Below are 26,849 nucleotides of genomic sequence, written 5' to 3'. Positions count from 1 at the left end.
CGTTCAGCTATGGGATGCGCCCTATTCCTGTAGCGAGCGCCGGCGAGCTCCGGAATGCATGCATTCTCCCTTAGGAGCCATTCATTCCACCAAAACCTGATCTCTGGCGCTAAGTCATGAGGATGGCAGAATGAAGGAGGTACAGGTACCCGCCTCTGAATGCCTCACCGTGGGTAGGAGAGACTGACATGTAAATGCAATTAGAGCAAAATACAGTGAGGGCTCTATCAGAGACGCATGTAAAATGGTTCGGGAGCAAAGGGAGGCAGGACAGGTGCGCCCCTGGGGTTTGAAAACAAGGTGACATTGAATGGGGTTGAGCCAGGAGCTGAAAGGCTACTGACTACATAATGTGACAGAAGAAATCAAGAGTGACCTGCTAGGGTGTTAGCTTGGATGATGAGGTGACACCCTGAGCTAAAATGAGAGGCAGCAAAGAGAACAGGTTTAGAGAAGAGGAAAGATTGGAATGCACTGAGGTGGACGTGTCTATCGAGAGTCTAAATGCAGCTGTCCGGTGGACATAGATGGGTCTACACCTGCAGTTGGGGGACCCAACGAGTCCAAGGGGAAGGGACCAGTAGCTGACTAAGTCTTTTTTATCTGCACCGGAGAAGGTAATGCTTTCAGTTAGCTGTCGGTTGAGCGTCAGGAATTGGGGAGCGCAAAGCCGATGTCCCCAGTAGGCATGGCCTGCAGACTTAGTGTCCCTAAGTGCCATCGGAGTAGCCCTGGAAATAGTCACTTAGAGATGAGCTGATTCTCTAGGGAGTGGTAAGAAGAAACAATAGAACCTGAGGACCCAGGGGCTGTGATGATCTCTGACCACCTTCCTCACGTTATTGTTCCAAAGGTTGAGTCTCTCTTTTTGTCTCTTCCGGGGCGTGATACCAACATTGACTCGGGGGAGTTGGTATATCGGCTGGCATCTCCTTGCCTCCAATTTTAGGGCGGGGCTAAATGGAGGCCCTCGTTACAGTTCCTAGCACAGCTGGTGAATAACCAGATCCAGCGGCCTCCTGTGCTCCCTTTCTGGTCCTTGACTGCTCCGTACTCTTCTTGTGGATCCCCAAGGTCTCCCCAGTGGTCCATCAACTAAAGGGTTAAAGCTGGGCACGCAGGGGCCACGAGACTCTGCTCCAGTGCTGTTCTGACCTGCTGGTGCACGTGCATTGAGGGGAGTTAATATTGGATTATGATCTCTGGCCTTTTATTCTCCATCTAGGACTTGCTTCAGGAAGGCGGGCTGGGGGGTCTGCTTCTGCCCCGTCTCCTCTTGCAGGCATGATCCTACGCAGGCATCCAGCAGGTAGGCAGCGAGTTCTAATCGCTGAGCTATTTCTAAACATGGGCGTTGACACAGACAGCCCGTGTCAGGCTGCAGGAAACCACAGGATGAAAAACTCCTTCTCTTTCTGGAGTGTCAATTCGGCTTGAAGATTAGTGGGGAAGACACATTCTTTTATATTAAAATGAACATGGATATAATAAGGAGGAGAGAGCAGAATTCACATGAATTTTTAAGTGTAAATGGGAGACAGACTTCAAAGACATTTCAGCTCACTCAAGGCGCTTCTAGTGATGCCCCCCGAGTCCCCAGGGCCATGTTTTCTTTCTCCTCTGCTAGCAGGGAAATTCTGGTGGCAAAGTTTGGGAAGCCCCTCAAGGAAGCCTTTTTTGGGGGAGGGGGAGGGGGAGAAGTTCAAAGAAAGACCTGGATGTCAGACCAGGTTCAAGGAGGCAGGAAGCCAAGTGACTTGCCATTAACTTCTAGGGCTCTTACCATGTGCCAGGCACTGTACAAAGTCTTAACATGCACCATCTCAGTTATTACAACCGACCTGCTCCTCCCTTGGGGAGTCTGGGTGGCACAGTTGGTTAAGCATCTGACTCTTGGTCTCAGCTTGGGTCACGATCTCACAGTTTGTGAGTTTGAGCCCCACATCAGGCTCTGAGCTGATGGCACAGAGCCTGCTTGGGATTCTGTCTCTCCTTCTCTGTGCCCCTCCCCGACTTGTGCGCACGCGTGCTCTCTCTCTCTCTCTCAAAATAAATAAATAAACTTAAAAAATTAAAAAAAAATTAATCCTCTCTTAAAGTTTATTTCTTTATTTTTTGGTAATCTCTACATCCAACGTGGGGTTAGAGCTCACGACCCTGAGATCAAGAGTTGCACACTCTTCCAGCTAAGCCAGCCAGGTGCCTCTAACCCTCTTTTACAGAAGAGGAAACTGAGGCAGAGAAGATATGTAACTTTCCACGCTGACAGTGCTAGGAAATAGTAGAGGTGGGATTTGAACCCAGGACTGTGTTTTGGCCACAGCGCACTTAGATTTCAGTAACAAATTTTAGGAAGAACAAGATGTAGGTGGGCAATCACTTTCTCCCAACCACTAGACTGTCAACATCTTGAGGGCAGACCTAGGCTGGCTTTGTTCACGGCTTTGGCCCCATCTCCTAGCCCAGAGCCTGGCCATAGCCAAGAGTGTTTCCTGAACGACTAGGCACATTGAGTTGCCCGAGAATTAACAGGTGCAATGTATATACCAGCAGCTCCTATGTAGTAAGTGATTACTGTGTACTAGGTGCTATCCTAGGCATCTTGCAAATACCAACTCATTTCAGCCTCTTAACAGCCTCAAGAAGTAGGGCCATCGTTACCCCCACTTTTCAGATAAGGAAACTACATCACAGAGAGGTGAAGGGACTTGCCCAAGGTTACATAGCTGGGAAGTAGTAGAGCCAAGATTTGCACCCTGCAGCCTGGCTTCAGAGCCCATGCTCCTCCGTATTATGCACAGTGCCTGTCCCGTAGTAGGTGCTCAACAAAAGGTTGTTGACTGCTTGCCTGAAACCTCAGATCCTAAGAAGAGCTGAGCAAAAAAGAGCCTTAGAGAGTGCCGAATCCTCTGACACTTTCATTTTATAGGTGGGAAAATGGAGGCATTTCAGCATTCCTTTGGGAGATGGGCGTGTCTAGGAACAGACCCCAAGCTTCTGGCTTCTCCTCAGGGCTTTCACCGCTGCCCCTCATGTTTCCCAGTCCCCATGTGTCCGATCCACCTGCCATCTTTCACAATACCCTTTGTGAGAAAGAAGTTGCTGGTGACACACTCTTCCCTGACAATCCCCTTGGGGGACAAAATAATGATCCTTCTCCCACATGGGAAACCCGAATGTCAGCACAATGCATTATCCACTGGGTCAGTCAGAGCCCAGCGGGTCTGGACAGGCCGCGGATGACTAGAAAGTGCCTCAAAGCCACACAAATTCCTGAGTTTGCCAGTTGCTACCGTCAGTCCACACAGAGCGTGGTCAGGGGCCGTGACCACCTTTGGGCTGACCACATCCCCACGGCAAGATGGCGGCTTTCTCTCTGGTCTGTTGCTGGATTTGGTGTGGTTCAACTTCCCCGTTTTCCTGTTTCCCAGGGCAAACAGTGGGGGAAGAATGGGGGCAAGGTCTAGGAGGGGGGCAGGGCGCTGGGTTTTAGACTTTGGAGCCATGTTGTTGCTGCTTTTCCAATACTAGAAAATAATATTGGGGGGCACCTGGCTGGCTCAGTCGGAAGAGCATGTGACTCTCGATCTCGGGGCTGCGAGTTCGAGCCCCACGTTATGTGTAGTGATGACTAAAAAAAAAAAATAAACTTAAAAAAGAAAATAAAATAATATTGTGCTTTTTATGGTCAGCCTCTTTCCAACAACACTGAGACGTGGATACTGTTATTATTTCCCATTTTACAGTCGAAGAAACCAGGGTATGGGGAGTTGGGGAGGTTCCCGAGGCTCACCCAGGTAGAGCCAGAATTAACATCTAGAAGGAAAGCCCCCCCTTTACACACCATTTCTTCTTCTACTGTTCCCACCCTGCTAAATAGTCTGCCATCACTGGGCCAAGTTGGAAGGCCACCACCGGAGTTGAGTCCCCTTCCCCCACCCACCTTGTTCTATGCTTCTCTAAAGTATTCATCCCGAGGGCACTGGATGAGGGGTGGGGTGGGAAGAGATGGAAGGGGGGATGGAAACGCAGGGGTAAGAGAGGAAATGAGGCGGGTGGAGGAGGGATGGAAATGGGGGGAAGAGAGAGAAGGCAGAGCATAGGGCCCCTTCCCGAACTGACTCATCCTTCTCGCCACCTTCTGGACAGGCCAGGTATTGGTTATGAGCTCTTCCCAGAGGGCATCCGGGGCTGCTGGCTTTTTACCTGGTTCCCGGAGACGCTTTGAACAATATGAGGATTTGAGCCCTTGGAAAGCCGTGACACGTCTGAAAGGGCCAGACACATATGCAGACGTGCCCAAGTGAACAGAAAGGCGGACCCCGTCAAAGCACACTGAACCAGTCCCTCAGGTCACACATTACACGCACCACACCTGCCCCCCACCCTACGCGCAAGCATGACACTTGAACAACAGGGGAGTTAGGGGTGCTGACCCCCCGCACAGTCAAAAATCTGTGTTTAATTTTTGGTTTTCCCAAAACTTAACTACTAATTGCCTACTGTTGACGGGAAGCCTTACTGAGAACACGGTCAACAAACTCGTATTTTGTTTGTTCTATGTATTCTATACTGTATTCTTACAATGAAGTAAGCTAGGGAAAAGAAAATGCCATTAAAAAAATCATAGGGAAGACAAAAATACATTTCCACTACTGTATGCATTTACTGAAAATCCATTCCTCAGTGGACCCGCGCAGTTCAAACCCATGTCGTTCAAGGGTCACCATACATATGCTGTCTCACTAGTCAGCCCCTGTCCCCCTCTGAGCTGATCCTGCCACCCTAGTCTCCTGCCTTCCTATGATGCCACCCTCACGTATCAGCATCTTTGGTTCTAAGTGAAGTCTGTGGTTCTTCATTCTTTTTTTTTTTTTTTTTTTAATTTTGTTTCAGAGAGAGAGAGAGAGAGACAGGGAGAGCAGAGGAGAGGGGCAGAGGGAGGGAGAGAGAGAATCCCAAGCAGGTTCCACGCCCAGAGCAGAGCCTGGTGCGGGGCTCCATCCCACGACCCTGGGATCATGACCTGAGCAGAAGTCAAACTCGGAGGCTCAACTGACTGAGCCACCCAGGAGCCCCTGGCTTTTCATTCTTCACACGAGCGGAGTATTTTCTCGCTCTTGCCCTGGACGGAACCCTGAATAGCACTGCTCTGTCCTTGTGGGCCTGGCTGGGGGTTGGTGCCTGTGAGGACCTCGGGGCCGGGGCCGGAAGCTCACCTGCAGAGACGAAAAAGATGCCCGCGCTGAGGATGACATTGTGTCTGCTTCGGTGGAATTCGCTGGCCGCCACGCAGAGCCCGCCAAAGAAGAGCAGCGTGACACTGAGGATGGGGAAGACACTGGAGGCCCTCACAGCTCCTGCGGAGAGAAGGCGAGAGGGTTCCACCTGCGTCCCCGCCAGCCCCGGGATCCACCCATCCCAGGCACAGGCCCCCCCCGGGGAAAACAGCACCTGCGGAGGAGGACAGAGCCTGCATCTAACATGGGCGTGAGACCAGTACGGCCGCTCAGGGCTCTGTGCTCGGTGCTAACGCTCTCCAGTCGCCGTCCTGAAATTCTTAATCAGTCTGTCTTTGAATTGCGTTTTAGAAGTGAAGCCTGATGGGCCCACAGACATTGCACTAGGGGACTCGGAGCCTTGACTTGTGTCATCGTCTCTGTCTCCCCACACCCCCTTCTCCTTGGGATGGGACCTTAGCTGCCCATTCTCCTGCCCCAACCAGTGATCACTGGCACCCTTCGTTCCTGGTGGGGGCTGGGCATGGACGGAGGAAGGGTCAGGGTTCGGTGCGAGCCCCAGGCACCTGCAAAGCTATGCATTCACCCCTCAGAGTGTCTCCATGCCCCTCGGGGTAGTGTGACATTAGGTAGGCAAATAAAAGACACTGTGACAGATCAAGAGAGAGAGAGAATAGAAAAGAAGAAAAAGCTTTTTTGCCTGTGTTTTGAAGGAGGAGCTGGGATCTTCCTTCACCCTGGACCCTGCCAATTCTGTAGCCAGCCCTGCACCCAGAGTCTCTCCCGTCGGCTCACACGCTGTTGGCCAAAATGCAGAGCCTTTTCCCACTGCACACCTATCTTTGCCTATTTCTTGGTCTGGCAATATTCTCTTGATACCCACTTAGTCACCGAATGAACAAAGGAGTTTACTTATCCATGCAACAATGTTACTGTGTACCTACTGGATGCCAGGCGCTGTGCTGGGCCCTCAGGTACCACCAGTGGACATGTGCGGCCACCCCCAGGGCACAGGAGCTGCCCTTCAAAGTAGGGGCTGGCTGAGGGGCTGGAGCAGCTCCTGGAGGCCCCTGTGTTAACTCTTTAGTTGCTGGATCATGGAGAGGCCCTAAGGGAGGCCCCTTAGGCCTTGGGGAGGGGTCCTATGGTAGGGGTTCCAATATTTACCCAGCCAGTATAAGGGTATTTCCTGGTCTGTCCAGACCAGAATATACCAGTTGAATAAATTCCATGTTCACGGTGTACAAAAGAGTTAGGGTCCCAGGTCTCATGGGGCTTACAAGCCAGTTGAGTTGACAGTCAGACATGGCTATGTCATTTGCAGGCCCCAGCGCAAAATGAAAATGCAAGGTCTCTTGTTCCAACATTAAGCATTTCAAGATGGCGACTGGAGAGAATTGAACACCATGAGGCTCTTGGAAGGGCCGGGGATGGTGAGAAGTTGTAGGATTTAGGGTATATTTCTTTTGATCGATCGATCGATTGATTGATTTAGAGCAGGGGAGGGGCAGACAGAGAAGGAGAGAGAAAGAATCCCAAGCAGGCTCCAAGCTGTCCGCGTGAAGCCAGACGTGGAGCTTGAACTTACAAACCCCGAGATCATGACCTGAGCCAAAACCAAGAGTCGGGTGCTAACCGACCGAGCCACCCAGGCGCCCCAGGATATGATCTTAAGGTGAAGCCACCAGAACTGGCAATGCGTGGTGGGAGACACAGAAGCTGAGAACTGTGCCCATATCGGGTGCCATGCTGCTGAGCTCAGGGTGGTGCCCAAAATGCCTAGGGCATGTGCAGGTGCAGCAGTGGGGGGGGGGGGGCGTCACGGCAGGAAGGGTGTGAGTTCATTTTTGGCCTTGGGAAGTTCAAAGCTGAAGGTTCAAGGCTTTCAAGCCCCCATTCATGGTGACCCTACCCCTGCTGTTTCTCTTTGCTACAGCACGGAGGTGCTTATGTGCCAACTGCCAAACTCTTTCTACAACTTAATGTCATGTCACAAAAGTTTTCTGAAAGTCTGGTAGCTGATTTAGCCAAGGGGGCTGCCTGGGAAGGGCATTGGAGTAGACGTGGGGTGAGGGTGTGCGGGCACACAAGGGTGAGGTTCTCTTAATGAGAAGAAAATGAAAGAGTGTTCGCTTTTGCTTAAAGACAGCCACCCACATACCCAGCACTGGAGTCTGGGCAGACCCGGGGCCCCATAACAGCGTCCCTCCCAACACTCTGCTTCCATGGTGAGGTTTTGGGAGAGGCTGGGTTCCCTGCTTCCTTTAGCCCCCAGTCGAGGGGTACCCTGGGGAGGGGGGGCTCTGGAGTCCCGGGTGGGCACATGAGCCTGGCTGCAGGCACAGCTCATTTATAACTTCTCAATATTGACACATATGACTTATGGGCTTCCATTTGGACCCTCAGCCTGGGACCCCACAAATATCAGGGGTTGATCTGCCTCCAATGGCTTCAAGGGAAACTTGCGAACAAACCTTTAAAGCATTTGTTCGCATTGTGTATTGGCAGGAATTGCGCAAATATTCAATGTGATGAGTTTAATTGATTGAAAGAGGCTTTAAATTAAAAAAAAAATTTCAAAGCATGATTAAATTATGATTATGCACAAAGGAGACAGTCTGAACATTTGACGCTATTGAACTGTGTTGCTTATAAAGGTGCAACTTTGCAAGGTGGCTGCAGTAACGACGTGGCAACCAGCTGGTGGCCAGACTCACTCTTTACCCACAAACGAGACACAGTGTTGCAGGTGTCTGCCTCAGAACGTCGCCTCTGTGATTTACTCTACTTTCATTTTAGCCCTATGGACACGAGGGGGCTTCAGACAAAAACGTTTTACTGTCTTCCTCCCCTACTTACTTCTTTCCTCTACTGTTCTTCCTCCCCAAACTATCTAGGGGTAAGTTGAGGTTGGAGAACCCTGCAGGAGTGTGCCCCTGGCTCCGTGTGGTGGGGTCGGGGATTCCAAAATTCCCAGCGGGACATTCGTGTACTCATAAAGGCCTCTCCTTAACCTCAGCCTGATTCTGTGGCCAGTGAAGTGTGGGTAGACCGTGGGATGGGGGCAAGGACCCTCACCTTCTTAGGGGGAGCAAAATACTCTGTTGGAAAAGCAATCCACCTCTGGGAAGAACTTAAATCAGTTTTGCAAGTTGTGAAATAGAAGTTATAGCTGTGTTTCACCTCCAGCAGGGCAAACATCACCATGTTGCATTAAAGCAGGAAAGAAAAAGAAAGAAAAACCATGCGTACTCAGTAAAATCCCCCTGGAGATGACACTAAGGTCATTCTTCTGAGGAGGTCCGTGTACGAAGCAACATCTCTACATGTGGCCTGTAGTCCCCGTACCAAATTTTTCTGCTGCTGGTACAAATTCCCATAGGCATTTGGATAAATCCTACTAGATGCATAAGGACCGCAAACAGAGAAATGGTATGTTTACATTTTAAAAATCATCTTAAAAACAACTATTTCTTAATCGACCCTACTACCCCTTACATTGTAATGTGGTTCAAGGCTCATATAGAGACTTACAGTCCGTCTGCAGACTAACAGGTATGAGTAGGGCTAAAAATGGTTGAAATTGAAACACCATTCTTCTTGAGCTACGAGTTACAAACATACTCTGAATAGGACAATTTATTGAAGTTTTTATTATTTTATTTTATTTTTAAAGTTTATTTTTGCGAGAGAGAGAGAGAGAGAGAGAGAGAGAGAGAGAGAGAAAGCAGGGGAGAGAAAGAGAGAGACAGAGAGGGAGACAGAAAATCTGAAGCAGGCTCTGTGTGGACAGTGGAGAGCCCTACTCAGGGGTCAAACTCCTGAACCTCGAGATCAGGCCCTGATCCCAAGTTGGACACTTAACCAACTGACCCGTCTAGGTGCCCCTCTTGAAGTTTTTATTTGTAATAGCCATAAAAAAAAAAAAAAAACACCCCTTACTTTTAACATTCCCTAACAGTAAATTTAGTCAATGCCTTTGAAATTCCCTTTTGTCTGAACTTGACACACATTTTGTTGAAGAAGTTACATTTAGATTATGTTAAGCCCCAAGTTCTCTCTGTGCCTAGATCAATGTCAGGCCCCTATTTGCAGCTGGACTTTGCTATGCTTGTCTCATGCGACAGAAAAGAGAGAGCCCACATTGCTTCATCATTCCAAGTTGAGCCCTGGGCTGAGGGTAACGTGTGTGAGCTCAGTTAAATTTCTTGAGCCTGTCACGTAGATGACATTATCATCTCCATATCCGACTAGATAAAGACGGCTGAGAGATGGAAAGGTTAAGCAATTTGACCCAGGTTTAATCCAGCCAGTAGGGAGTCAGACAAGGGTAAAAGCCCAGACCAACCAGAACCCAGAAACCTCACACCAAGCCATCATCTCTTCTGCCCCTCACGTGATGCCTTTGTGACAGTCCCGCGTCAGATCCAGGTTACTGATCTTGGGACAACCCCAGCCCACATGCTGGCCCTGCCCCAATAGGATGGAAACTACAGAGAGGTGAACTTGGATTTACATCTATTCTCCCAGGGCTTGTTCCTTAGGACCGTGCCCATTAATACCTCAACTCCGCTCTCTCAGGAAGGCAAAAACTTGTGTTCTAGTTGAAGAAAATTCCTTAGATTTTCTCCTAAGCAGACTAAAAAGAACCTTTCAGTTTTGACTCACCTACTTTTCCCCTTTCTATTTCTGGTTTATTGACATTAAAGAGACTTAGATATCAGAATCGCTTGAATGTCTCTGTCTAGTAGCAAAGGTCCCAGAAGCTCCTTTGGAGTATCCGTTTCCAGGGGTGAGCATTGAGGAGCCTCAGGGGCAGCCGGGCAGGGCCACCCTCCCCTCCCTGTCCCCCCCACCCTGGGGGAGACCCCAGAAGTGGAAACTTACGCAGGAGGTACTCTGCTGTGTCTTGTTCATAGTCTGCGTCTTCAGGGAAGTGATCGATTTTCTTGCACACTCCTCGGAAAGCCCCTGTGGAAACAAATGTGGGCCTGAGCTGGGGGAGGAGCCAGAGCCCCTGGGGTGAGCCTGGGTCCTCACCCCTACGGTGAAGATCCTTCCATGGTTGTTGTTGGCTGTGCATATTGTTGGCCCGTCAGCATCTGTCTGGGACACAAAAGAGAGACAAGTAGAGGAGGAAAAAAAAAAAAGAAGCAGAAGACTTAACTTTTTTGCCTCCTAGATTTTTTGCATGATGTTGAGATCTATCGGGAAGGGCAAATAGCTATGAAACATAATCATTCATTATGAGGACTGCTTTATCTATCCCCCCCCCCCCACACACACAATTGGTGAGGAAAAAAAGAAGGAAATGGAGTTTGTGTGTATTAATTTTCCGTTTTATCGATGAGGAAACGGGCCTAAGAATTTTGCTTGAGCTCACATGGTAAATAGGGGAGCCAGCATTCCAATCATGATCTGCTGACTCCCAGGTGTCTATCCTGGGCGTAGCTTCAGGAATAGCACACTGCCCCTGATCCTGCTCATATCTAACACAGGACTATCCCCTCACTCCTTCTCCTACCCTGGGTCATAGTCTGCTGTGCTTGGCTGTGTGGCCCACGCCTTCAGGAAACACAGAATGTACAGGTTTCTTGCAGAAACTGTCAGCATTTGCTTCCTTTTTTCTCTTCAAGATCAGTTTATAAAAAATGTTTATTTGAGACAGAAAGAGAGTGGGGGAGGAGCAAAAGAGAGAGAGAGAGAGAGAGAGAGACAGAGACAGAGAATCCCAAGCAGGCTCTGTGCTGTCAGTGCAGAGCCCGACCTCACAAACCCCTGAGATCATGACCTGAGCAGAAATCAAGAGTTGAACACTTAACGGTGCCACCCAGGTGCCCCTAATATCAGTTTGACTTAAATCATTTTGGGTATTTGATAGTCATTGTGGGTGTTTGTTAACTAGGCAATTAACCAGTCTCTGGGGCAGCTAATGGCTGTGCCAGTTCTTATAAATGACAGCAATTTCTGAACTCCTCACCTTAACCCAGCAGGACATTATGCATCATTGTTCTCATCCCAGCCTGAGAAGGTGGCATGGAGGGGAGGGGCAGTGTGATGTCACGGAGAGTAGACAAGGTTTTGGATCACACAGATCTGGCCTTATACTGCAGCACAGTTACTATAAGGATTAAATAAAGTATGTGAAGTGGAGATAATTTTTGCAAAACTCCAGGCGTGCCATCATAACAGCTAGTGCTTATTCAATGCTTCCAGTGGACCAAGCACAGAGCTGAAACCTGACATTCCTTTTCTCAGTTACTCTTGTCCACCTCCCTGGGAGGTAGGGGCTATTAATCCTGACATTTGATGATGAGGCAACCCAGATCACAGAGGAGACTGAGGTGTCACAGCTGGAGAGGAGAAGAGTCGATATTGGAATCCAAGCTTCAAAGCCTGTGGTTTTCACCATTAGACTATGAAAGGTAGCCATTATTATTATGTCGATTATTATCTTGTAATAATGAGTGTCATGCACTTAACCCCTGCTACAAGTAGGCTCCGAGCCAGAGGCATTTCCCAACAAATGTGATGCGATATGCAGAACATCTCCTTGGTTCTGATTCTCTGCTCACCAGGCAAAGGGTGGACACAGAACCAAGGAGAGGGTCCTGGAGAGAAGACTTGCAGATTAAAGGAAATTCTTGGAAGAAACACAAAGTCATAGCTTCTTCCCTGATATTGAAAGAAAAAGCCTTCATTTTTTTTTCTTGTTCAGACTGTGTAAAAATTTTTGAATATTTATTTGAGAGAGAGAGAGAGAGAGAGAGAGAGAGTGAATGGGGGAGAAGAGCAGAGAGAGGGGGAGAGAGAGGATCTTAAGCAGGCTCCACGGTCAGCGCAGAGCCCGACGTGGGGCTCGATCTCAGGACCACGAGATCATGACCTGAGCTGAAATCAAGAGTCACATGGTTAACCGAATGAGCCACCCAGGCGCTCCTTTTTTTGTTGTTTAGATTTTAGAGTTCCATTCGCATATTCCTGTTAGTTTGTAAACCCCATTCCCTTCCAGCTAGTTGAATAATAAGTCATAGGAAGTCACACACGCTGAGCCCATGTCATGTACTGGGTGCTAACCTAATTCCTTTACATGTTTTATCCTTGTTAGCTCTCAAAACTGCCTTATGAAGTACCTGGCATTTTGATCCCCTTTTACAGGCGAGAACACAAAGGCTTAGGAAAGTGAATGATTTCGTCAAGGCACACAGCCATAAATAGCATTCTCATAAGCGGCATGCTTGAATGGAAGTCTGCCTGACTCCAAATTTAAAAATTTTTAAATGTTTATTTATTTTTGAGAGAGAGAGAGAGAGAATGAGTGGGGAGGAGCAGAGAGAGGGAGACACAGAATCTGAAGCAGGTTCCAGGCTCTGAGCTGTCGGCACAGAGCCTGATGTGGGGCTCGAACTCACGAATGGTGAGATCGTGACCTGAGCTGAAACCAGGAGTCGGCCGCTCAACCAATGGAGCCCCCCAGGTGCCCCTCCAAAGCCAGAGTCCTAACCACTGTTGTGAACTGCACTCTCTTCCACACATTGAGAGTTGCCAGCAACATCCTGGGCCAGGTGGCTTTATGATAATTTCGTGGTCTATCCATAGCCACCAATTGTGGAAATGAATCGGACCAGTGAGTGATTTTTTTCCACCAACCATGTTTTTTTGCCCCATAATCTACGCTGGGGACCACCGAGCAAGGCAAAGGTGGTGGTTGTAGGACCGCCTCCTGTTTGTTGTTTGACAGGCACCACAAAGGCTTTGGTAGGAAGAAACGTTGGTGCTGAGAACGAAATGTGGACGTTACTGAGACAGACCCGTCGGATCCACATGGGACTAAAGAGCTCCGCGCATGTCTGCACCTGCTTGCGAACCGGGCCTTACCCGAGGTGGTTCACACCTGGAAACTACAGCTTAGAGCCAGCAAACACCGGAAGCTCCCGGAGAAACAGTCCCCGGTATTTAGGGTCTCAAGCCACCCACCACCTGTTCTTGCACAGCCCATGAGCTAAGAATGGTTTTTGCATATTTAGATGGCTGGAGAAAAAAACAAAAAACAACCCGAAGAATATTGTTTCATGACACACAAAAAACTACATGAAATTCAAATTTCAGTGTCTGCAAATAAGATTGTATTGAAGCACAACCGTGCCTGTTTGTTTACGGCTTCCACGCTATGATGGCAGAGCCGCGGAGTTGTGGCAGAAACAGCAAAGCCAAAAAATATTTACTATCTGGCTGGGGAAGGTCTTGCTGATCTGTGGTCTGAAGGTCCCTGTCCGGTGAGAGAACACAAAAAGAGGAGTCTGGGCCTTCCGGGGACTCTCGGAGGACATAATCCGAGCTGGTTCTTCTGAAGGGGATAACATCTAGGGCAAATCTGGGTCACGGAACGTTCTGTTTGGTGTTTTTGCCTGGTTTGTTTTATTTTTTACCTGCGGTAGTTTAATGCCTATTTTGATGTATTTTTTTTTTAAGTTCAATATGTTGCTGCAATTTAAAATTCAGGATATGTCACATGAAAGCCTCATTTACAGCTTCTGTTAAAAAAATGGGGATCTCTGTCCCACATCTCCATGTGAAAATACTCCCCTGCACCTGGGGAGTCGGCCGCCCCCTGGAGACCGGTGCGAACTTTCCAGCTGGCCAGATTCCCCACCTAGCTCTCTGGCACTTGAGCTACCTGTGGCGAATTACCTCCCCCAGCCTCAGTTTCTTCCTCTGTAGAATGACGACAGCAACATCAATGTCGTGGGGGTTGTCATGAGAATGAACGGAGCCTCTAACAGCAGACAGAGCGTCGGCTGGTATTCTCAGCACATACTCTTTTAATCAGGCAATGACGTAAACCACTTAGCACAGCTCTTGGCACATAGTAAGAGCTCAATAAATTATAGCTATTACTACCATTGGTTTTGGTAGGTATTTTAGGACCAGAAGAGACACATTGGTGCCAGGTTGAGATTTAAAAAAACAATCTAAAACGAAAGGGAATCAAGAATTTCCCTGAGGAAGACTCCACGCTGAAAAGGAAGCTGCTGCCATCACGACTCATCAAAAAGTGAACTTGGCTGTTCATGCAAAGAGCACATTGCCAGCTCCCTGAAATAACCACTGTTTAGCATTGCTGTATATTTCCTTCCAGACTTTTCCCCCCCCTCCACGCTTTCACACACAAATGGTTTTATAAAATTGAGATCATGATGTTCTTCTCACTTACATTTTTCTCAGGAGTATTTCCCCCTATCAGTAAATCTAAGAAAAACAGGATGGGTTGGACTTGCCCACGAACCGCAGAGGGTGGAACCAAGAGAGACGTTGAAAGCATCTTCCCTGCAAGGATGAGGCAGGACACAGGGACAAGCACTCACCCAGCACAGTTTAAGCCAAGGCCCTGGGGCAGAGAGAAGCAGAAAGCAGGAATGTGGTAAACTGGGAGGAGGATCGGTGGTGGGAGGTGATCTGGGCACAGATCCGGTGGTTACAGGGGAGAGGCAATGTGCACGCAGGGTAGGGCAGGTGTGAGACCTAGGCTGTGAGAACCCACAGACCGCAGGACCCCGGGAAGAGGTCTGGAATGGAAGAGAGAACCAAGGTAGATTTCCTGGCGTGTCAAAGTGAATCAGTTGCAGAGACTGGTTTTCTGGTGAAAACAAGCCTCATCCTGGGCAGAAAAGAATGTGCTGATGGTTCATCTCTGGCTCAGCCGATGGAAAAACACGTCTTCCGTAAGAGGAAGGGGACTTTCTTTCGACCAACAAGCCTTCTTAAAGGTCAGACCCTAGAAATATTCCCAGTAAAATAAAAAATGAGGTAAGAACGCCCACCATCGCTTCTGTTATTTACCACGGCTCTACAAGTTCTAGTGCAAGAAGAAATAAAGCAGAATTGAGAGTAACAGGCAATAGAAAAAAATAGGACAAAATTATCATTTTTTTTCCAGGTGAGAGAATAGTCTGCTTAGAAAGCTCGAGGCAATTTGCTGGACAAAATATTAGTATGAATGAAAGAGCTCAGTCAGGTGGCTTCTTCTAAGCTATTAAACCACATAAGAAAGAAGTAATAATCAAGTCATTGTGGCACCGATGTTTGAAGAGTAACATTGATCAGAATATTTGTCAATGCAGAGAAATATTACAAGGAAAGCAAGAAGCAGTCCATTATCCCATGCTCAGATAATCGCCGTTAACTGAAAAGAATAGAGGTATTCAGGGGTGCCTGGATGGCTCAGTTGGTTGAGTGTCTGACTCTTGATTTCAGCTCAGGTCATGATCTCATGGTTTGTGAGATTGAGCCCCACATCAGGCTCTGTGCTGACAGCATGAAGCCTGCTTGGGATTCTCTCTCTCTTTCTCTGTCTGTCTCTCCCTGGCTCGTGCTCGCTCGCTCTCTCTCAAAAATAAGTGAATAAACTTAAAAAAATGCAGGTATTCATAGTTGGAAAATTCAGACAGTATATATCAAAAGGCATAAGATTAAAAGTGAAAGCATTTCCGTAACCCCCCCCCCCCAAATTCTGTCACCTGATAGCTCAGTAGGGCGACTTCTGTTGACCAAAGGTTGAGTGAAATCATGTCTATGCTGAGATCTGAAGGGTAATTAAAAGTTCATCGGAAGAAGGGAGGTGTGTTGTCCCAGTCAGAGTGCAATAGCGTGCGTGTCATCGAGAGGGAGAGGAAAACTCGTTTGGGAACTCAGAGTAACTGAGGGTGTTTAGAGCAGCAGTGGTGGTTGGTCTGAAAGACAGTTCCAGTGGTTCCCGGTGGGTGGCAGAAAGGTGGTGGGAACCTGGGATAGGGCAGGTATGACATCTGGGCTGTGACGATTGGTCGCTTCAAACTTTGTCCCCCCCCTTCCTAGGAATTCACTAGTGGCCAAGGCAGAAGATTCTGGTTCTAGGAACGTACATTCTCACTGGGGACAGAGTCTCCAGACTACATAGATGAACAAGGTCCCTGTGCTTTGAAGGAAACAGAACAGATGATGTCATCGTGACTAGGCATGGGGTGGGGGCAGACGGCGAGCAATTTGGGGCAGTGTGGTGGTGGTTGGGGGGGGGCGGTGTTCGGGCTCTGACCTGCATAAAGAGAAGGAGCCAGTTATGTGAAGCGTGCGGAGAGGGCTTTCTAGGCAGAGGCATGGGCTCTGAGGTGGGAATGAGCTTCGTTAGTTTGAGGAACAGAAGGAAGCCCAGAGGGGCAAGACAAGGTCTCTTGTGGCAGATTTACTGGGTCAAACTTCAGCGAGAACAAGCCTAGACCACCTGCTGTGCCAAGTTCGGGCAAGGGCCAGATAGAGCTTTTCTGGGTCATCTTAAGACAGCTCTGCTCAAGTGTTTTTGGCCTCGGGTCCAGAAATACTGGACACAGAGCAAACAGACCTTCTCAAGTGTGAAGTCCTGAAGGGAGACCCTGAGTGAGGGGCAGCCATCCCCTGGATGTCCCTCCTCCAGCATCAGCAGAACCTCTAGATGGTTTTCCAGTAAGGACCCCCACATCTGGCTGCTGAGTGCAGTGTGCATAGCCCACACTGATGGTCCTGGGAGAGAATTTGGTGGCCGGGGCACCTGCCTTCCCCAACCTAATAAAGGGACATCACTTCTGAGTAGTCTCTGGATGGTTACCACGTGCTCAGAATGACGGTGGCCCTCTCAGCTCAGTGCCAGTGCCCAGAACATGGTCCAGCCCAGGAACCCTGCCAACCCAGTGCCTGGACCTTGGCACCCATCTCAGCCAGCAGCCCATCTGGGGCACCCAAATTTCAGGCCCCCAGAGTCCAGCTCAGAGCTCAAAACCAAGGCTAAGTGGAGACCGGAGCTCTCGGTCTAGAGACATAGGTCTTTTGTTAGGTCCCCATCGTGACGACTTTGCCTTAAGGAATCAGGAACGAACAAACATCAGGTTTGTTTATGCACCAGGAATACTTAAGAAAGCAAAACTTACTGCCTGACTGTGAGAATGTAATAGAATAGAGCTCTATTACGGAGGATAAGAATAGCTTAAAACAGTGGTTTTCCAAATGGGCTGCATGTTGGAACTTCCGGAGTGGAGGCTGGGGTGGCTGGAAAATATTGGTGCTCTGTTTTACCCCCGGAGCTTTGTACTTAATCTATCTGGGCATGGGGAGTTTTCTATTTTATTTTTATTTTTTAATGCTTATTTTTGAGAGAGAGAGAGAGAGAGCAAGCATGAGCAGGGGAGGGGCAGAGAGAGAGAGGGAGACACAGAATCCGAAGCAGGCTCCAGGCTCTGAGCTGTCAGTGGGTTCGAGCCTGATGTGGGGCTCGAATTCACCAACTGGGAGATCATGACCTGAGCTGAAGTTGGACACTTAACCGACTGAGCCACCCAGGCGCCCCTGGGCATCTGGAGTTTTCAAAGCTCCCCAGATGAGCCTAACTGTTCAGCTGAGATTGAGAACCACCCCCTTCCAGGTGAGTCCACTTGAAAGTAGGGACCTTTATTTCATAGTAAATAATGAGGTTCAAAGAGACGCTCCCATCTTTATCTTGAAAATGAAACGATCATCTATGAGCATACATTTGTTTTGTCTTATCTTTTCCAACTATGCGCTGGGATGAACAAAAAAGCAAGCTGTGTTGATTTTCAGCGGGAAGAGAACATAATTTCTTTCTGGTAAAATCACGAGAGCCCAATATGAAATCCTTCACTCTCCCAGCTGGATCGTAAAGTCTGACTTTCCCAGTAGGATCATAAAGTAGGTCCTTTTGGCAAAAAATATTTGAGTACGTCATCATCTTCTCAAGAGGTTCTCTTAATCCTTTGATATTCAAATCACTGGATGTGCCCTATAGCACATCATCCTTCTTGTTGATTTTTTCTTCTTCCATTGCTAACGGGTGTCCCTCCGCCCGGCTCCTGGGGCCCCCGGCTGGCATAGCACATCACTCCTCACATCCATTCCGTGACACTCTGTGTATTTTGCTAGATGTGCAATCTCACTTTGCAATCGTTTTTGCCTCTATTTGCATTGCATTGGATTGTCCCATGTTGACAAGAGCTGGCAATCAGAGAGAGGCTGCCAGACAAAGATGGTGAATTGCGGGGTACGGAATGGGGGTGGGGGTGTGGGATGGGGCAGGGAGGGTGTTTTAGTTGAGCCTGGTTTTATAAGTGGTCAGGCCATGCATGCACATATTCCCGTGAAGGGGATTTGCTTGCTTGTCCCCGCAACCGAGCATGTGCGGGGATTTGGGTAATGAGTTCCTGAACTAACCTGGTCTGTCTGAGCACATACAGTATAGCTATTACGGCTCATGGCTTCTAATAAGGGGACCACAGGAGTGAGTGAGTTTGGGAGAAACAAAGATCCTCTTTGATCGAAGTGTACAACCTGATTCACTCTCGTTCAATGGATGTCTGTCGAGGTGCCTGGTTTGCATCAAGCTCTGTCCTGGGCACTTGGGGTTTTATCAGCGAACTAGATAGACTAGGTTCTGGATCTCAAGGCTGTTATGCTCTAGTGGGGAGACACCTACAGTGAAGGAATAAATACAAATATTTCTGTACAAAGGAAAAGGTCCTTTTAAATAGTGATACGTGCCATGAAAATAATAAACGTGGAGTTTATTATTTTGACTCGGGGACGGACAGTCATGAGATTGGGCGGACAGGGAAGGCCTCTCCAAGAAGGTGCCATGAGTGAGAAGATGAAGCCAACCACGGGGAGATTTGAGGGAAGAGCTTTCTAGGAAGAAGGCATCACATAAGCAAAGGCCCTGGGGCAGGATAATGTGTAGTGTGTTTCTGGAACCAGGAGAAGTGATACAGAGTGAGTAAGGGGAGAGCAGTTCCATGAAGAAGCTAGACTAAGCTTTAAGCAGCTGAGAAATGCAGTCTGCCTTATAGTTTTAAAAGATCTCTGGATGCCAGGGGTTCGCAGAGGAACAGGAATGGAGTGCACCTTCAGAGGAATCATCGAAAGCCACTGTGAACCCTTTGAAGAAGTAACTGGCAATTGGGGGTGGAAAGGCAAGCCAGCCAGAGTCCTCGCATATCCACTTGAAGAGAGATGCCCAATGGAGAGAGCATCTTGCCTTGGGACCAAGTACGGGAAATTTAGCCAGGACAAGGGACTCTGGGTCCCTTCTCTGCACCTAGTTGATAGGCCTGCTTCCTTCCTTCCTTCCCTCCTTCCTTCCTTTTAGAGAGAGAGAGAGAGAGAGAGAGAGAGAGAGAGACTGAGGGGGAGGGGCAGAGGGGGGGAGAGAGAGGGAGAGAGAGACAGAGAGAGAGAATCTTAAGTAGGCTCCATGTTCATGTGGAGCTGATGCAGGGCTTAGTCCCACAACCCTGGGATCAGGACCTGAGCCGAAATCAGGAGTCAGACGCTCAACCAACCCAGCGCCCCTGGCTTGCTTTATTTCTGAAGAGCCTGGTGTTGTCGATCAGCCCATTGGGTGGGTTTGGGGTAAAATACTTTCCCTGGTCCTTAATTATTTGGCTAACTGCAGGTGCGACAGGGACACCAGCCTAGCCCAAACTCAGGTCCTAGCCAGTCCCGGAGCCCAGAGCTCCGCCCATCTTGACCAAGATGATTCCAGTCCACACCTGTCCTCTGCCTCTCCTTTGCATTCGCACCCAACTGCACAGGCACCGGAGGGAGATTCACCAATGAGGTATGTATTTGGGGTACAGCAAAACAGGGGTACATAGAGGGAGAATGACACTGGAAATTATTTGATTTTTGACTTTTACAAAAGAGCATTAAAATAGTATGGAAAAAAATCAGAAGTGTGTTGATTTTCCTTGTTTGATAGCTTATTATTTTTTTTTTTAAGTTTACTTTCTTGAGAGGCAGAGACAGCGTGAGTAGGGGAGGGGGAGAGAGAGAGAGAAAGAGAGAGAGAGAGAGAGAGAGAGAGAGAGAGAGAGAGAGAGAGATTACCAAGTAGGCTCTGCATAGTGAGTGCGGAGCCTGACGCAGGGCTCGAACTCATGAAACCATGAGCTGAAATCAAGAGTGGGATGCTTAACTGACTGAGCCACCCAGGCACCCCAGTATTATTTTAAAGGTGGATTACTATGAGGGTGGGGTGGTCACCATAATCACTTGTGTGCTTCTGAAAGCCCTCCTAATCCTACCTAGGCAGGCACTCACAGGAGTGAGAACTCAGCCCGTTTCCTTACCATAGAGGCGGCCATGGCTGGGCAGGGGCTCTGGGGAGAGGCCTGCAGCCCCTTCATTTCTGCTGCTTTTAGGTGATGGCATCTCTCCTCCAGAGGTGCCTGGGAAAGTTGCATGTACCTGTGAAAGGTCCATGAAGGTCCACAAAAGGTCCATGAAAGAGTCCACTGGACCTTTGTTTTAAAAAAAGCACACTCCCGGGCCCCTTACTGGAGGCACTAGTTGGATTCTGAGAACCTGTGCTTCTTATCAGGCACCTCAGATCCCAATGCACATCAGAGTCTGAGAGCCACGCTCTCTAGCCAAGTGGACACAAGGTCATCGTCACACGCACAAAGGCCGTGGCCGAGGACAAGGAAGGTGGGGTCTGGAGCGTGGAGGGTTTAAGGACGGCGATTCCCCCTTACAAGATCTGAAGCTGCAAGAGGCTGGAAACGGAACAAGGTTGTCTGAGGTCTTCCAACATGTGGGCACCCCACAGCCCGGTCCCTGGCACACCTGTGCCTTGGACTTAGCTTTCACGTTCACCAGTGTCAGCGGACTTCGGCACCACTCCCAAACGCAGCCCTGCACACGACCACGGAGGCGCGCTGACATTTGAAGGAGATTCGGTGACCTATCCCTCGTGACCTGACCCCTCCGTTTGCTCTCTAACTTCTGCAAGTCACATGTCAACGCCACAATCACAGCCTCACGTGTGGAGGTGTGGGGTTCGAAAGGTTTTTATTTTGAGTGGACTTTATTTTTCAGATCAGTTTTAGGTTCACAGCAGAACTGAGCAGAAGGTACAGAGATGCCTCATATCCTTCCCGTATCCTCCGCACACACAGCCTCCCGCGCTACCAGTGTCCCTCGCCAGAGAGGTGCACCTGTGACCGTCAACGAACCTACCTTGACACGTCATTATCACCCAAAGTCTACAGTTTACACGAGCGTTCGCTCTTGGTGTCGCACATTCTATGGGTTGGACAAACGTGCAATGATGTGTATCCACCAACATGCAGAGTAGTTTCACTGCCCTGAAAATCCTCTGTGCTCCACCTGTTCGTCCCTCCATGTCCCCAGTCCTTGGCAACCACTGTGCTTGTTACGGTCTCCATAGTTCTGCCTTTTCCCAGCATGTCAGAGAGTTGGGATCACACAGTATGCAGCCTTTTCAGATGGGTTTCTTTCACTGAGTAATATGCACGTAAGGTTCCTCCGTGTCTTGTCGTAGCTTGAAGTTCATTTCTTTTTAGCACGGGTCAAAATCTCATTGCCTGGATGTAGCACAGGTTTATCTATCGATTCCCCTACTGAATGACGTCTTGGTTGTTTCCAGGTTTTTGGCCTTTATGAATAAAGCTGCTATAAATATACACTTGTGGGTTGTGTGTGGACATAAACACCAAGGGGTATCTGGGTAAATACCAAGGCGTGTAATTGCTGGATCATATGGTCACAGTAAATTCAGTTTGGAAGGAACTGCCAAACCGTTTCCTTTAAAAGGCTTATTTATTTATTTTGAGAGTGAGAGTGAGCAAGCATGAGTGGGGGAGAAGCAGAGAGAGAAGGAGAGAATCCCAAGCAGGCTCTGAGCTGTCAGTGCAGTTCCTAACATGGGGCTTGATCTTATGAACCTCGAGATCATGACCTGAGCTGAAATCAAGAGTCAGATGATTCACCGACTGAGCCACCCAGGCGTCCCACTGTTTTGAGTGAGTTTCTGTTCTCCACGTCCAGCGGTGAATGGGTTTCTGTGGCTCCACATCCTTGCCAGCATTTGGTATTGTCAGTGTTCTGGATGTGGACCATTCTAATAGGTCCACAGGTCCATAGGTCCATAGGTCTAAGAGGTATTCTGTGGTTTTAATTTGCATTGCATGACGACATACGATGTGGAGCATCTTTTCATACATGTACTTGACGTCTGTATATATTCTCTGAGGATGTATCTCCTCTGTTATCTGTTCTATTTTTTAATCAGGTTGTTTGTTTTCTTATGGCTGAGCTTTAAGACTTCTTTGTATATTTTGGCTCACAGCCCTTTATCAGGTGTGTCTTTCGCAAATGTTTTCTCTAGCCTGTGGCTTGTCTTCTTATCTTCTTGACATTGTCTGTCCAAAAGTTTATTTTTTAAATGCTGATTTGGCACTTTCTTCATTAGAAAAAAAAAAAAAAATTAATCCAGTGGAGCGTTTTAAAAAGCGGCGTCTCTTAACTCTTGAGAGAGCTGGGCTCAGATTTCTGCCGCTACAAACTTTGTAAACATGTTGCAAAATCAAACCCGCAGCACCAGAGCCTGTGTTTAAACTGTCTGTGCAGAAAGTCATACTTTTTGACATTTTGTGCCATTCTGACTCTGCTAAATGGAGGAAAGGGAGAGAGAACCTCCGCGGTCTGTTTCCCCGCTACCCTGGGCTGCTCATTTCAACCTCCACTGGTCAGCTCTGCCCAGCGCTAAACAGCTTTGCTCCCAAGCAAATCCAGCCCAGGCCCTGACATTTATATCCAGAATCTTTTACTCTCTTCTATTCATTAAGCATGGGAGGTTGCCATGGCAACCATTAACCGCACCTGACATCCAGGAATAGTTCTGGCATTTTGAGCAAACACCACACTGGGATTTCGTTCTGCAAGGTAACCTTGCAGCCTGCGCGGTTTCTCCCCGGCATCTGAGCTTTTCCTTCCAGGCCCTTTGCCTGGCTCAGAGGGGGAGAGAGAAGGCGGGTCTCTCCTTCTCGATTCCCCATTCCCCTGCCCACTCGCCCACTAGGATCTCCTCGGGACCTGCAGTATGATGGAGGTGTGGTGGGGTGTCTCTGGGCAGGACGTGTGAGGGCCGCAGCGCGCGCACGTGTGTGTGTGTGTGTGTGTGTGTGTGTGTGTGTGTGAGAGAGAGAGAGAGAGAGAGAGAGAGAGAGAGAGAGAGAGAGAGAGGGGGGGTCGGCAGAGGCGGATGCCAACGTATTCCAGAAAAGCAGAGAATGGAAAGGGGTGTGCACATGACTGTATACACGTGTGCTGGCGGGGGTGTGAGCTTCTGTGCGTGGTGCACGCACGCCTGGGTTGCACCTGAACCAGAACCACGGGCTGCGTGTGGAACCCACGGGACCTTCTCTCCCCTCTGCCATCCCGCCTTGTCCTTCTTGCAACCTCTCCCTCTTGCTATGCTCTAGATCAGCCATTCTCAAACTTGAATACGCGTGTGACTAGCCTGGGCACCCCTGAAAATGCAGGCCCTGAACACGCAGGTCTGGGGGAGACCCTGAGATTCTGCCTGCTTCTGGGATTTCTAACCAGTTCCTGGGTGCTGCTCATGCCCCTGGTCCATGAACCACACTTTGAGTAGCCAGGCCTGGCTGACCCCAGAAGCACCCCCCCCCCCCACCCCAGAAACTGAAATAGCACTGATGCCTGGACCCTACCACGGAGATTCTATCAGAACCTGTGGATATGGGCCCAGTCTTTTTATTTAACTTGTTTTTTAAATTTTTTATTTACTTTTGAGAGAGAGAGAGACAGACAGAGCACGAGCAGGGGAGGGGCAGACAGAGAGGGAGACACAGAAGCCGAAGCGGGCTCCAGGCTCTGAGCTGTCAGCACAGAGCCCGACGCGGGGCTCGAACTCACATTCGTGAGATCATGACCTGAGCCGAAGTCGGATGCTTAATCGACTGAGCCACCCAGGCGCCCCGGGCCCGGTCTTTTTTAGAGGCTCCGCCAGATTATTCTAAGGTGCAGCCACAGCCCTGGGTCTGCTGCTCTCCTTACTGTTCCTCTAACACACATTTTCTGTCTGTGAGACCTTTGCTGTGGCCGGCCTGTCTGCCCGACCACTCTGTCCTGGGCCTTCGGGGAGCTGGCTCGTTCTTAACACTCAGGTCTCCGCCTGCCTTAACCGCTTCCAGTCACTTCCTTCGTAGAGCTTATGATTCTATGTGAGTGTGCTAATTATTTCTATTTATTGCCTTGTTTACTTTCTGACTCCTTCACCGGAATACAAGTGCCTGTGTATCTCAAACGTCCCACACGAGACCTCATGCAAAGTAGGTAATGTGTGAGTATTTATCAGATGTCTCTCCGTTGTGTGTGGCACGGGAGGGAACCTCAGACAAGGTGGCTTCTCATGGGATAATGAGCAAAGTTGTTAACCTGGCCTGTGTGGTCCTGTGTGATCTCCTCTTGGCTCCAGTACGTACTAGCTGTTTATCCTCAGGCAAGTCACTTGACTTCTCTGAGCTTTAGTTTCCTTAGCTTAAAATGGGTATAATGATGCTACCCTCGGAGGGCTGCTACAAGTGTTAAAGGGACAGTGTTAAGAGCCAAAAATCTTGGAAACATCTTCTGGTGGTTTTAAGGGTTGGATTCACTATATAGGTGGCCAGGAAAGAGGTCCATAATGGGTATATTTTTAAAAAGTTGCAGTTCAATATGGAAGCCCTCATCTCATTTTTGTAAGCAAAAAATATGTGCAAATGGATTATAAGGCAGTTAATGTGAATGGTGGCCCCAGGAGTTGAGCAGTGCACTGCCTGAGCAGCTGTACATAGGTTCTTTTGTGGATTGAAGCTAGATAGGTAGATATTGATTTAGATTTCAAATAGTCATGGATACAGATCTGCACACAGATATGTCTCAGTAGGCACAGGAAAAGATTAATAAAGTTACTTTCAACAGTGGTTACCTCTGTGGGGTGGGGAGGGCATAGCATTTGGGTGGCAGAATTGGGAAGGCAACTTTTGCCTCTTACTCTCTATTTTTCAAAGTGGATTATGAGTGGGTTTTGCTTTCTTTGACTCTGTTTTCCTATATTTCTCAAATTTAAAACCTGAAAATTTTAAAGTTTAAAACTAAAAGCAGAGATAACATATAAGGAAATGTCTAGCTGATCACTGTCTGGTGTGGGATTGCGTGTTCAGGAAACAGGTCAACTAGAGGGGAACGAGAGGCCATCGAGAGTCTGCATGATGGGGGCGGGGGGTGCAGGTAGGTTGGAGGCTAGAAGAAACCCCATGAAGCTTACAGCTTGTCTTGGCAGTTTCTGGCCATACCCAGGGGTGCCCCAGGGTTCCTTGGAAGTGCTAACAAGCTCACAGAGCTGTCCTTGGGTGCTGGCTGGGCCGTGTTTCTCTGGGGCATCTGGAGGTGGTGTCTCCTCTGTCTTACCTAACTACACAATGATGCTGATGTGAGGATCTCAATCCAAGTAGGACAGTGGGAGTCACCAGGAGGGAATGGCGGCGGCTCCACGTGAGTTCCGGGCTGTTTTGCTCTCCTACTCGTGCGTTTCTAGCTTCTAATGCAGGTTCTGCCATGGTGCTAGCTGTGTAACCTTGGCAAGTGATGTCTCAGTTTCCTCATCTGGGAAATGGGCATAATCATAGTACTTAACTCTCAGGGTTGTTGTGAGGATTGAATGAGATCAAATAGATGAGGCAGATAGCATGCTGAAATCCTCATTTTTAAAATTAAAAAAAAATTTCCAATGTTTATTTTTGAGAGAGAGAGAGCACACACGAGAGAGTGGGGGAGGGGCAGATAGAGAGGGAGACACAGAATCTGAAGCAGGCTCCAGGCTCCGAGCTGTCGGCACAGAGCCTGACACGGGGTTTGAGCCCACAAACCGCAAGATCATGACCTGAGCCAAAGTCTGATGCTTAACTGACTGAGCTGCCCAGGTGCCCCTAAAATTCTTTTTAAAAAATTTATTTACTTAAGTAACCCCTATATCCAATAGCGGGGCTCGAACTCATGACCCTGCGATCAAGAGTCGCACGTTCTTCCAACTGAGCCAGCCAAGTGCCCCTTGGTGAAATACTCATTAACTCCCAGCTAGGATTAGTCTAAATATCATTTCCAAGGGCTACCATCCCTAATTCGAAATTCGGAATTCCAAACAGCTCTGAGCAAATAAATGCACCTTATGATTTGGGAGCAAAACTATGAGATCGTCACATGGACTCAGCTGGGGGCAGAACCTGACCTGAGCTGACTTGGGAAAGCACTCGTGGTCTTCGTTGGTCTCACTTGGTGCAATATTCCCGAGTTTTGCTGCAGAGCGACGGATGCATCTATCTGATGGCGGGAGGCTGTTACAGAGGTGTTCAGCCATCTATAGTAGATGTCCCCTAGCACCTTTCTAAAATCCTACCGTTCTGATTCCTGGAATGCATCTGAGGAAGAGACTAGAGGTACAGCTACGGCAGACCACACACTCTTCATTTGTATGCCTTTCTCCATATATTTATATCACATGTTTTGGCATTTGTCTTCTATTGCTCTTTAAATCAACTCACTTTTTTTTTTTAACTGAGATGTATTCTAAAAGGAAACTTTATAACCCAACTGTAAATGGAAAGCTAGTACCGCTGGCCGTAAATAGAAGGGCATCGCAAAAGATACATACAATGGAAACAAAGTGATGTTATTAAATCCAAGCTGGATACGGTGAATTGAAAAGCAAATACCTTTCTCCTCATGGGGTGA

At 48.6% G+C, this 26,849-nt stretch overlaps 1 protein-coding gene across 1 annotated transcript in view; it reads right to left on the bottom strand.

The window, feature by feature from the left end:
* Positions 1-26,849, bottom strand: part of CACNG3 (calcium voltage-gated channel auxiliary subunit gamma 3) — an 83,781-nt gene that overhangs the window by 1,286 nt on the left and 55,646 nt on the right. Inside the window, exons 2-3 of the mRNA XM_030301199.1 lie at positions 10,128-10,211; positions 5,220-5,360 (exon numbers count right to left, since the gene is read on the bottom strand). Of these exons, the coding sequence (XP_030157059.1) occupies positions 5,220-5,360; positions 10,128-10,211 (225 nt within the window). The remainder of the gene's footprint in view (positions 1-5,219; positions 5,361-10,127; positions 10,212-26,849) is intronic.

This window comes from Lynx canadensis, chromosome E3, assembly GCF_007474595.2.
Source record: "Lynx canadensis isolate LIC74 chromosome E3, mLynCan4.pri.v2, whole genome shotgun sequence".
NCBI lineage: Eukaryota > Metazoa > Chordata > Mammalia > Carnivora > Felidae > Lynx > Lynx canadensis.
Note: the sequence above shows the minus strand (reverse complement) of the source record. Positions and strands in the feature narration are given on the sequence as shown.